The sequence below is a fragment of the Triturus cristatus genome, chromosome 4_1, assembly GCF_964204655.1.
Source record: "Triturus cristatus chromosome 4_1, aTriCri1.1, whole genome shotgun sequence".
Lineage (NCBI taxonomy): Eukaryota > Metazoa > Chordata > Amphibia > Caudata > Salamandridae > Triturus > Triturus cristatus.
The window spans coordinates 1,104,555,642-1,104,569,335 of record NC_140585.1 but is presented as its reverse complement, the minus strand read 5'-3'; the positions used below and the strand labels follow the sequence as shown (position 1 = coordinate 1,104,569,335).

The 13,694-nt window shown below is 39.9% G+C and overlaps 1 protein-coding gene across 1 annotated transcript in view; it reads right to left on the bottom strand.

Annotated features, from left to right (window-relative positions):
- Positions 1–13,694, bottom strand: part of LRRK2 (leucine rich repeat kinase 2) — a 1,602,077-nt gene that overhangs the window by 1,213,095 nt on the left and 375,288 nt on the right. Inside the window, exon 13 of the mRNA XM_085654107.1 lies at positions 11,237–11,361. Within this exon, the coding sequence (XP_085510233.1) occupies positions 11,237–11,361 (125 nt within the window). The remainder of the gene's footprint in view (positions 1–11,236; positions 11,362–13,694) is intronic.

The following is a 13,694-nucleotide window of genomic DNA, read 5'->3' as shown; positions in this document are numbered from 1 at the left end:
AGTTATTAGACTGTTTCAACACATTTTGCACCATTAAAGGCCTTGAAATCAACTCAACGAAGACTAAATATATGGCTATAAAACCGCTTAAGTCTTTTAAGAAAAATATCACTGCTCAAAAACGAAAATTGGAGTATGTGGCATTATATTAGACACCAAATTGTCCTGGAAACCACACATATATAAATGGAAAGCTGTCTTGTTGCCAAACTCCATGGCAATTGTGAACAAGCATTTACAATGCAATGGTCTCGGCAATATTATAGGTAGAGCTATTGGTATTGCTCATTATGTTTTCATTATTTTTGTATCCCTAAATAAATGGCATTGTCATTTCTATTGGCATTAGCTTTTTTTTTGCATATGTGATACCTATTGCATTAGCAGAGAGAGAGTGAGGTAGTGAGATAGAGAGAGAGAGTGAGGTATTGAAATAGAGAGTGAGGTAGTGAGAGAGAGTGAGGTAGATAGAGAGTGAGGTAGTGAGATAGAGAGTGAGGTAGATAGAGAATGAGGTAGATAGAGAGTGAGGTAGTGAGAGAGTGAGGTGGTGAAAGAGTGAGGTAGTGAGGGAGAGGGATGTTGTGAGGTAGTGATATATAAGCATAGAGTGATGTTGTGATGTAGTGAGATAGAGAGAGAGGTAGTGAAAGAGAGAGTGAAAGTGAGTTAGTGAGATAGAAAGAGTGAGGTAGTGAGATAGAGAGTGATTGAGGTAGTGAGTGAGAGAGAGTGAAGTTGTGAGGTTGTGAGCTAGAGAGTGAGGTAGTGATGTTTTGAGAGAGAGAAGTTGTGAGATAGTGAGGTAGTGAGATAGAGTGGAGTAGTGAGGTAGAGAGAGTTATGTAGTGAGAAAGAATAAGAAACCTTTTTTAGGGGGCCAGTACATTGTGGTGCACTGCATACATGCCACTGGACCTGATTCAGACGGGAGACTCGAGATTGTTTGAGCCCCAAATTGCTTTATTTCGGCCGTCTCCCTGCTAAAATCGCATCTGCTTCAATAGAAGTTCATGGGGGAAGTACATTCTCCGATTATGTTTTTTTTAAACTTCCACTTTCCTGTTCTAAAAGGTTGGTATGTATAGTGCAGGTAAATTCACCTCTCCAATTTAGCCCACCATGACTCGGCAAGAATCCAGATGGGGGGGGGGGGGGGGGTGGTAGTTACGGGAAGCATTACTCACTGGGAAATCAGAAGGTTTCGTGACTCAGCGAAAATCAGAGCCAAACCGGCCGATGTTTGTGCAGACTCGCGCTGTAGCGTAACTCAGCGAAAAACGAAATCCGACTTGTGACTGTGTAGAACCAGCCAATGTTTGTGCTTAGTCAAAAAAAAAAAAAACATACCTTTGACTCTACGAAAAACAAACTCCTGACTTCTGAGTAAGCAGAACCGGCCAACGTGTCAGCGCAAACACAAGAAGAGGCGCCATACTTCAGCAAATACAGTAATGCGGAGTGAATATGGGCTGGCAGAGACGGAAGAGCTCGGAGGTCTCGTTAAAATAGTCTAGTCCTGCAACGGACCGTCCTTGCCCCCCAACCCCCGCCTTTAAGAGTTGAGTCCGGCACATAAGTGACTCTGTCTGCACTAATATTAGCGACTTTGCGCATTTAAGCCTGGAATGTACTACAGAGAAGCGGGCTACGGGTCTGGCTCGACCCTAAGCGCCAAAAGGTCGAGCCGAGTCCTCGCGAGATGTGGCTTGTAAATCACATCACAAACATCGTATAAAAATATACATTTTTTTTTAAATAAAGAAACATTGAATTTCTTCCATGTACGTTGTTTAAAATCGAGTATGTTAGATTCCATTGGTGAATTGAGTGATGTTATTTGAAAATAATCTTTGCCATGCTTAGAAGCATTGCTGTATGTCATCAGGCGGCCTTTAATGTTATCAGTTTTGCTGTGTGATCTATATAAGGTTAATAGTAATGTTATTCACAAACCACTCCTATTATTTACTCGAGATTGTTTGAGCCCCAAATTGCTTTATTTCGGCCGTCTCCCTGCTAAAATCGCATCTGCTTCAATAGAAGTTCATGGGGGAAGTACATTCTCCGATTATGTTTTTTTTAAACTTCCACTTTCCTGTTCTAAAAGGTTTGTATGTATAGTGCAGGTAAATTCACCTCTCCAATTTAGCCCACCATGACTCGGCAAGAATCCAGTTGGTGGTTGGTGGGTAGTTACGGGAAGCATTACTCACTGGGAAACCAGAAGGTTTCGTGACTCAGCGAAAATCAGAGCCAAACCGGCCGATGTTTGTGCAGACTCGCGCTGTAGCGTAACTCAGCGAAAAACGAAATCCGACTTGTGACTGTGTAGAACCAGCCAATGTTTGTGCTTAGTCAAAAAATACAAAACCCATACCTTGACTCTACGAAAAACAAACTCCTGACTTCTGAGTAAGCAGAACCGGCCAACGTGTCAGCGCAAACACAAGAAGAGGCGCCATGCCTCAGCAAATACAGTAATGCGGAGTGAATATGGGCTGGCAGAGACGGAAGAGCTCGGAGGTCTCGCTAAAATAGTCTAGTCCTGCAACTGACCGTCCTTGCCCCCCAACCCCCGCCTTTAAGAGTTGAGTCCGGCACATAAGTGACTCTGTCTGAACTAATATTAGCGACTTTGCGCATTTAAGCCTGGAATGTACTACAGAGAAGCGGGCTATGGGTCTGGCTCGACCCTAAGCGCCAAAAGGTCGAGCCGAGTACTCGCGAGATGTGGCTTGTAAATCACATCACAAACATCGTATAAAAATATACATTTTTTTTTAAAATAAAGAAACATTGAATTTCTTCCATGTACGTTGTTTAAAATCGAGTATGTTAGATTCTATTGGTGAATTGAGTGATGTTATTTGAAAATAATCTTTGCCATGCTTAGAAGCATTGCTGTATGTCATCAGGCGGCCTTTAATGTTATCAGTTTTGCTGTCTGATCTATATAAGGTTAATAGTAATGTTATTCACAAACCACTCCTATTATTTATTGCACTGTGCAGTTGTGGCGTTATTGTATAGCACTCGTTCAAAAACAATCGGTTTCACAATGTTCTCAAACTGGTCGTTGAGAGAAAACGAGGCACTGTGAAGCTAAATGATGCGCGGCGTTTCCGTCCCAGGCAGCTGACAAACACGGAAGAGGAGCTGTAAAACGGACACATCGGCCTCCAGAGCCGAGCCCTGGGCACCAGCGGCACCCCGCACTCAGTGCAGCGATGTGCCCACCTCGATATAAAGGCAAACAAGAAACACGACAGAGTCAGAGAGAGACAACTGCCTTTCTCCGAGGCAAAGCAGAAATGCCTCGGAGAAAGACAGCGGCGGTTTCGAATTCGGGGGCGTGTTTTGCTTTTCTCTTCTCTTGCCATTGGCTGGAGGAGATAATTAGAAAAGTTGCAAAAAACACGCCCCCGAATCCGAAAAGGACGGGGCCTGTTCGGAGTGACGAACCTCTTCTCCAATGGCTGGCCAGCATTCAAGAGGCCAGCCAATGGAGAAGAGGGGAGAAGAGGGGCGGGTTCAAGCCCCTCTTTTCCAAGTCATTATCTCTCGCGAGCGAGACTGCACAAGCGCAGCCTTCGCTAGCCGAGACCTAAAAAGCAACAGGCAAGTATATCAAAGGCAGTGTGCCAGCCCTGGAAGTTTACAAGTATAGGGCACAATCTGTAACCCTCTATGGTGCAAAACTTTGGGGGGTCAACAGTTGGTGTATGCTTACAACAGAGGAAAATAAATGTTTAAGGATGTTACTTCGCCTACCAGTACGCACACCTATAATCCCAATATATCAAGATGCTAAAATTAGGCAATAGAACACCAAGCCATATTAAGAACTCTGTTATTCAGTGTTCATTTGTGGGTCACGTAAGAACTCACAAGTTACAAAGAGGGATTAATCAAAATACTTAGTCTTGACCATCATACAACACTCCCCTGGATTCAACATGTGCGTTTCTGGTTTTACAAACTAGGCTTAGTTTTTGGAATGCTTCTAATTCTTTAACAATCCACTCAAATGAGGTCCTGAAAAGTTCATATTGCAAGTATATACAAAGTAGCGTCCATCAGTGACCTAAAATAGGAAGGCTGACATCACAGTTCTTGTATATCAAACCATCACCTGTCTATGAACCATATCTAGACGAAGTGCAACCACAAAAAGATAAGTCACTGTATATGAAGTTCCGCTTCGATGTCCTCCAGATTAAAGGTAATACATTCAAATGGTTACGTAGTACTCTTGATGCTGGGGAGGGTCACTGTACACTATGCTCATTGAATGCTGCAGAAAACGTTTCCCATTTTTCTGCCCAGCATTTGCTACCTTGAGGAAAAAATTGATTAAACCTATCTGTCGTATTAGGAGGACCAGAAAAAATCTAGAAGCATTAAGAATTCTAAAGAAAGATACGTCCCAGCTAATTGTTTTCAGCCTTAGCGGATACCTATTTGCTGTAAACTAAGTATGCAAGGGAAAGGGCTTGAAATTGTATTAAATAATTGATTGATTTTATCAACAATTTTAAATTTTGCACTGTTTATATGTATTTATGATAAAAATGTACTTATCGGTTATTTATTTTTGTAATATGTTTTATAGTACTATTGTTCCTTGTATGCTTTTTATGTTTTTTAAGGGAAATAAAAGCTATCTTATATATCTATAGTGATATCTCTTGTCACGAAGCCTTCGTGAAAAAAGATGAGCTTGTGCAGAGAAATCTACAGCTCTGATTGGCTACCAATACTTCAATCAGGAAGTGTTGGCAGCCATCTTGAAACTCAGCTTCACCGAGTCCCTCCAAAAAAAAGAAAATAAAGAAAAGGAGGCATGGTTGGAATACCCTGACCCCCAAGCCATGGTCTTGGGGTCCCCCTGGGACCCAGCCATGAGATAAAAGCACATTGAAAATAAACAAAATGTGGTGCAAAATCATGATATTCCCAGCATTTTTTTTTCAAAAGTAAGAGCAGGCTCCTGCACTTGCTTTTAAATAACCCACGGTTGAGCCAGGTTTCGGGGGCATATTATAAATATAGGAGGGGGCACACTGGGCACCCCTCCTAGGGCTCATCAAAGTCCCAGGCACCACAATGTCCCCAGAGCTAATTACAATAATATGGTGGGCCTCGCAAACCCCCCTGCCCCGGGGACCACCATCTCTCTGGGGCTTTTTAAATTTAGCTGGAAGGGGGGCTTCACTGACCACCACCTCCCCGGGCCAAACTCTAAAATGGGAGGGGTGCCACGTGGCCCCCTATCTTGGGCCGTTCTCATGCCTGGGGACAGCCACCTCCCTGGGGCAGTCCCTAAAAGAAGTAAAGAGAGGTGCCGTGTGGCCCCCTCATGGGGCCATAGGTGGCCCTGGGGACAGCCACCCACCAGTGCCGGCTCCAGCAATGTCCTGAGGAGCCTAACCCCAGGACTTTGCATTTGCTATGGCCAAGCCATAACAAACACTCTGCTTTCAGCAAGCAAGAGCAGAAAATGCTCTCGCTTACTGAAAGCAGAACATGTCTGTTTCCCTGCCCCGCTGTCAACTGAGCAAGGAAACAGACATATTGCTTTGGGATCCAGGGAGCTGCATGTTAGCAGCTCCCTGGGCCTCAAAGCAATACCAGCTCCAGCAGGATCCGGGGAGCCGGCAAGAACCACAGGGGCCTTCAGGCTAGCACCCGCTGTCCCCAACCTGAAAAAGATGGGTGCCCTGGGTGGGGCCAGGTCACATAGTACTGAGGCCAGGCCCAGGGAAGGGGGGCTCAGCGGTCCCCCATTCATTATTTAAATATAAAAAAAAGGCTGGGCCCCGGGGTATGGGGGTCCCCTTCTTAAAATGCCTGGCCCCAAGGGGTGGGGACATGGGGCCGAAATTGCCACAGGGAAGGAGGGCTACGCAACCTCCCATCCCTTAGGGGAAAAAAGAAAAAAAAGTCTTGCAACGTCCCCTTTCTCCACCATCAGTGATGTCATTGACAATGTCATGAGTGATCTAATATGTGAGGTCAAAAGCGGTGCATTGCAGGCGTGAGTTACAGTTAACTCAGCTAACTAGAACTGCTAAATGTCACTGGATTTGTATTAGTGAGACCTGAACCTAGCTATAACATCCCTGTAACCTTTGATTTCTTCAGTGAAAAAACAAAACAAATATATATATATATATATACACACACACACACACATGTATACACATATGTGGACATAGATAGAAAAGAGCTACAAGTACAAATAGATGATATCAACCTAAAGATTGAAGCACTTGAAAGTGGCAATGTTCAACATAAATTGAGAGAGGAAATGATATCACGCCTAAAAAAAGAAGAGGAAGTGATCAAAAAAAGAAAAACCTTTAAATTCCAGCGCGATAAAAATGACTATGAACAAGGTCAAATTTTTGATGCTGTCAAAGCAGCGAAGGGCCAAACAAATCACCGGATAGAAGAAGGCCCTAGAGGGGGAACAACAAGTGAAATTCAATTGATATCATCACTATCAGACCTTAGCTCCATGGGAGAAACAGAATCAGAAACAGAGATGAATCCCAGTACCTCAAGGCAGGCGAAACAAAATAGAAGGGGTCATACTTTAGTTGATGAGTTGAGTTTTTTACGGGATCAATGCGCCAAACACTCCGTCCCAGGAAACCAAGCAATTACTCAAACAAAGGAGAAATGCAAGGCGCAGGGAAAGAAGGAAACGGGGAAGGGCGAAAGCAAAACACCAAGAAATCGAACAACAAAGGATGGCGCCAAAAATAAACACCAACAACATAAATGAAAACTCCATCATAAACCTGGCAAAGGTGGATTTGGATCAAGCGGAAGAACAGCTTTTAAAACTGGGGCTTTCTTTCTGTGCTGAGAGTAACTTTAAATACCCACAGACACGGGTGGACATATATCAATTTATCAGAAAGATAAAACTTCAGAAATTCCATCATCTGAAAGGTAACAAAACAACAACTATAGACCCCACGGGTACCCAACAACAACATAATGAAAGCACAGACCTCACTCAGCTGATGTTAATCTAATCCGCGATTTGAGTACGATGGAAAGAAATGTTTTGATTAATGAAGAATCCACTATGGAAGAAATGGATATTAACATCAATATAGCACCAATGACTAATTTTAGATCAAACTCAAAATTTGTGCCAATAACGACCAGGGATTCCATTGATACTTTCAGTGAAATAATAACATCAGAAGTCCGGAAATTGCATTTAAAAACTCAAAAACAGAAAAGAAAATATAACAACCAGTTGCACAAATATCATCAACTAATGAAAAAATTGCGCCAGAATGATTCCATAATCATATGTAACTCCGACAAGGGGGGTAATGTAGTCATCTGGCCTAAAGAGCAGTATATGGAAGAGGCTTTAAAACAACTTGGAGATCGCAACTGTTATAAATTGAGTTCAAAGTTTGTTATGAATGCAAAACAAGATGAGTTATTTGGAAAATTACTGGCATGAAAGAATAAAGGTTTAATCAACCAGGAAGAACTCAAATTTCTTAAAAATGAACATGCAAGAACTCCAGCAATTTATTTTATTCCAAAAATTCATAAGGATAAATTAAGACCTCCCGGCAGACCTATAATATCTGCAAAAGACAGTCTATTGGAAAATGTATCAATTTATATTGATTCATTCTTACAAGAACACGCGAGGGCTTTACCATCATATATTCAGGATACTACGGATTTTTTAAGACAACTGCGTGATTTTAAATGGGAAGATGAGTATGTGCTTGTATCAATGGATGTGCCTAATTTGTATACCTCAATCCACCACAGGGATGGATTGACAGCAATTGAATACTTCCTGGGCACAAGACCCTTAGAATTTCATGCACATAACAAATTACTGATGGATATCACTACTTTTTGTCTAAACAATAATGACTTCATTTTCCAATAGCAGATATACCACCAGGAGAGAGGCGTAGCCATGGGCGTGAGTTTTTCACCCAGGTACGCCTGTCTCCATATGGGTTGGTGGGAAGAGATGATATTGAGGACAAAACATATTAAGTGTTGGTAAAGTGGATCCGTTTTTATAGACAACCTGCTTATAATCTGGCGTGGCAATAGAACAAGTGCAGAACAGTTTATTATGGAATTGAATGTGAATGATATAAATTTACAATTTACGTCTGAGATAAGTACAAGCAGTATGTTTTCTAGATGTGGAGGTATAAATACAAAACAACAGTATACAAACACAATTACATCGTAAATCCACATCAGGGAACACTATCTTGCAGAGTAGTAGCTTCCACCCAAAACACACAATTGAAAGTATTCCATATGGTGATATGTTGCGTATACGCAGGATATGCAGCAACAATGACGACCTAAACATAGCACAGCTAGAATGTAAATCTAGATTTTTAGCCAGAGGCTATGGTAAAAAGGTGTTCGATCATGCAATTGCTCGTACTAAAACAGTTACTAGAAGTGACCTACTGTTCAAACCCTCACGCAATAAGAGGAAACAAGTAAACATTAGTGAAAATACAGCTAATAGTCCCAGGTTAATTCTAACATATAATAACCAAAGAAATTGTATCAGGAATATAATCAAAAATAATTGGCACCTGGTCCTAAGTGATCCAGTCATTGGTGATAAAATGCCAGCTTCCCCCACTACCACCTTCAGAAAAGCATGTAGTACCAGTGATCACCTAGTCAGTAGCAGCCCTGAAGTTCCTAACAATTCCAACTGGCTGACCAAACGCAAAGGTTTTGTGAGGTGTTCAACATGCAAGGCATTTAAATACGGGGAAAGTAAAACTACGTACCACTCACCTTTCAATGACAAACCTATTCTCATCAGTAAGTTCTTAACGTGCAAGTCGGAGTTTGCTGTTTACATATTGGAGTGCTCTTGTGGATTGAGATTTATTGGTAGCACACGTCTCCAGGTCCACAAGAGGATACTTCAACATTTACGGGCAATTACCAATAATGATAGTTCATATCTGGTAGCCCGTCACTTCAACGAAACACACAACAAAGACTTGAATCAGTTGAAGTACTATGTAATAGATAATGTCCCCCCATTAAGACGGGGAGGTAACAGGGAAGCAATACTCAGACGTCTGGAAACGAAATACATTCTAGAACTAGACAGCAAGAGTCCGCACGGTTTGAACACTACTGAAGATTTGTGCACCTGACTTTAACATCAATACTCTGAACATTAAATATAATGCTGTAAATACATTATGATATTTTAATCTGCCCCTCCTCCTTGTTATAATACCCGGTGTTTTCACTAGTAGTGCCATGGGCTCATGGTATACAGTAAAAACAAAAAAACCTTTTCTTTGTACTATAGCACGGTGTCACTTTAATATTCGAACAAAGAATAACAAGGTTTATTCAAACCAGCACATTAGCACCTTTATAGCGTAATTTGCATGTCATGTACTGTATTATGAACTTTATCATAACTATATAAGTGGGTTCGAACATAGGCACACGTTGACTATAGCGATTAAAATATGCAGATATGGATTAGCCAGTAATAACACAACAGTGGTGTCAACAGCTAAAATGATGACCTAATTGGAATTTTAATTATGTGTCATTTTTATGTTATTTTTTTATAAAAGAAATTTGGATTTTACAATTATATTGTTTTTAGAAAAATAGCAGATTTGCCCATCATTGAAACATTGAAAACAATCATGCATTATGCTGATATAACCTACGGGAAAATTCTGACACCCGTAGAAATGTGGCTTTTTTAACTTGTGTTTTTGGTTATAATGACCCATAGCGATATTTGTCAATATACATTAATATTTATAAATGTTTCGTAAGAATATTTATTTATTTATATAAATATTTTGATGAAGATTTTAAGAACATACACCAAGATAAATGACAAATGCAATAGTATAACAAACAGAGAACATTATGTTAGTCTGTCTTTTATATTTATTAGCACTAGCGAGCACTGTGTCACTTTAAAAACCGGGAAAAATGTGAGCATGTCATGTGATCAAGGGCTCTGGGTAGCCCGAAACGTGTAATGGCAGCAAGAAGCAAAAAATAAACAATTGCAAGCACCAAATTATTGGAGTCTGTTCCATTCTTCTGAGGGGAAACACAAGAAGGAGTATCGCAATATATATATATATATATATATATATATATATATATATATATATATATATATATATATATACACATCCATACACACACACATATATTCACTGAAAAAACAAAGGTTACAGCGACATTATAATTAGCCTCACATTTTACATGTGCACAACCATAGAAATTCAGCAGTTATAGTTAGCTGAAGAAACTATAACTCGTGTCCTAAGGTAACTATAACTTGCACCCATGCCATGCACAATTTTCTCATCAATATTTTTATTGAAAACGTTGCAGTGATATTATCAAGATGTCATCAGTGATGTGGTATGTGGGGTAGTTAGCAGTGCATGGTGAGGGCATGAGTTATAGTTACCTTAAGGCACAAGTTATAGCCATACCTGCTGAATTTCTATGGTTTTGTGGGTGTAAAATGTGAACCTAACTAGAACGTCTCTGTAACCTTTTTCTTTTTTTAAGTGAATTTCTAAGGTTATTTTACTCTATTTCCTAACAATAACAAACTTGGAATGACACTGGTGAAAGTACTGGAAGGGTGTTCTTTCCATCAAAGAACTGGAATTGTCAAGCAAAAGAGAGCTGAGGTGGGGGCATGAAGTGCCAAAAATGGACCAAACCCTGGTTAAAGGCATTGAAGCTGGAGCGGTTGTAAATTGACCGCTGGCAGCAATGAAGCTTGAAGAATATCAGCAGACAGAGAGTCAAAGAGGACCAATGACAGGCACTGTTAGGAGCCAAACACAGAGCCTGATCTATACACGTCCATACATGATGGCAGAAAAAAATCAATTTAGTAATAGAGGTGGTGCCCATGCACATTACATCCAAAAAGAAGTAACTATACCTTGTGACTTGAAAGACTTCTACAAACAAAAACAACCTGCAAACGTTCAAGCCCAACACTAGATGGCAGGGATCTGCAAAGCATGTTATCTACAGCCATTCATGCCAAGAACGTTAATCTCTGTGCACTGTAGCATTTCTACAGATTTATCAAACATCCTCAGCTCAAATTAAACCTAAAGCTCTTGGATGTAAGGAACATAAGGAAACAAATAACTTCTTAAATTGTGTTTGTAATTACCAGCTATTGCTAAATGTGAAATGGCCCGTAGTGCCTCCAGCTGGACAGAAGAAATGCTTGCATGTCGCTTCATGGTATGTATGATCCCTGATGCAGCCATAGTCATCACATCCAGATTAAGAGAACTGCAAAGTAGATGAACATGGATTACTAATCCTGTTAAATCACACTCACATCATTACATAAGTTTCAAGCAAAATCACCCTTTTATCTCTGATCCCTTGTTTGGGAAATGTCAAAGTTTGCCAATGCCATCAATGTACTTTTTAGCAGCAATGACACCAAAATCTTTATCAGTCAAGCTGCATTGTCTGAATGTGAGGAGGACCTTGTCATAAAGGATACCTGGTAGTTAATTATTCAAGTTGTGGGGCTCATACTGTGGTTTTATAGAAAGAGGGCAGTCATTAGGAAAGTAGGGACACCAGTATTTTGTATTCAGGTATCCTTATCATATAAAAAAATACATTCAACAAATGCTTGAGAACAAAGAGCATGCTACATGAAGCCTTGTCATTTGAGATGTTATCAGTGATGTCATCAGCGATGTCACTGACCATGTCATGAGTGATGTAATATGTGACATCATCCACAGTGCATTGTGGGGGCGCGAGTTATAGTTAGCTCAGCTAACTAGAACGGCTGAATTTCTCTGGTTTTGTACGAGTGAAATGTCAGCCTAACTATAAAGTCCCTGAAACTTTTGTTTTTCACATGCCTCAAACATATTGATTTGGAACAGTTAGTTGCACAATTAAACAACAAACAAAAAATACATTTATATTGAGGCAGAAGAGAAAATAGAGCATGGATTCCTCCACGAGAAGCTTACAACAAGTACCTGCGGTTATCAATAAACTCAATGATGGAAACAGAACTTACCGTACTCAACATTTCAACAAACACTGAATAAAGTAGAAAAAAGGCACTCGCTAATGTAAGATACAATCGTATTTGGCAAGCGCTCCCACACGTTGCTGGTACTGCAATCATATTCGATTTTACAACCCGCAGCATATTTGAGTATAACATACTCTCTATATTTAAAAAGAAAGCTGCTTGATAAGTCTTGGGTCACTACCGACTAGTGCTGATCAACCAGCCTGGAAATACAATAGGACACTGTCTTGCACCCTATGTGGTGCAACAAAGAAGAACTTTGTTAATTTATTCTGCATATGTTGCGTTTTAAAATTAAATCGACTTTTATAGCTAAAAAACCTTTTAATGCTTGGGCATTCGCACCTGCAGGTCTACCATACTAAAGTGTCTTGATCCGAACGATCCACAACTTAATTGCAACTTGGTAACTTTTTTACTCCTATATGAGAAACTAATCTGAACAAGGATCTCAACAAGCACAATAGCACTTTATGTAAAAAGAAAATAACTCTTTGGTACATTTGTTCAAATAGTGTCTCCTCTGCCTGTAAGCGTACTATTGCCGACCATCAGCTTCTACTATGTACATTATGTTTGTGACAATGTGTTCAAATATTGACTCTCTCATCTGCAATTATACTACTGGTGACCACAGTTTTTAACATGTATATTATATTTTTGATAACATGCCTGTTTTTTTATTGAAATATTGTTATGGCTTTATCAACTTTTTAATTAAGCAAAATTGGATTCATTGGACAAATCTAATTCAAGAACTGCAGGATCAGAAAAGTATTTACACATATGCAAAAACTGTAGAGTAATTTTGCGGCATAATTTAAATATTGAGGAAGGATTTGTAAATGGTGCAGTGGGTAAAGTGAGGGATTTTATCAACTTTCTAAATAGGAATAGGGTTGAGTCTTTAGCCAAAACATTTTATCAGATTTATGGCGTGAAGCAGATCTATTGTATGTTCTTTTACTGGTATAAAAAAGTGTATGTCCGACGGCAGCAGTTCCCAGTGTCTCTAGCATATGCTGTAACTATCCATAAATCGCAAGGTTTAAGTGAAGACACAGCTTTTAATAATATTAATATTGGTAATACTGTATTTAAAGAAGGTATGTCATATGTTGCATTGTCTCGAGTAAGAACATTGGCCAGTTTGTTTTTGGTCGATTTTGATGACCGCAAAGTTTGAGCTGATGCAAGCTGTGTCAAAGAGTACAATCGGTTAAGAAGTGTATATGCTAATCATTTTGAACACTATCACATTGTTGTCAAATAGATAATTTGTCCAAAGCGGAAACTTACAAAAGAATCTATGGATGTTGCAGAAAAGAAGGAAAACAAGGACAAGAAAGAAGATATTAAGAAGAAAAAATTGAATAATGAGGGAGATATTGTAGGTTACCAGTTGTCAAATCCTTCTGGTGTCAACTGCTATGCAAATGTTGCTCTCAATGTACTCTGATTTACCACATCTTATAAAACCACAGAAGAGATTATGTTCTGCACTATGTGGTTTGCTGCAACGTTCACATAGTGATAGGATAGGATAAAATTTATAGAG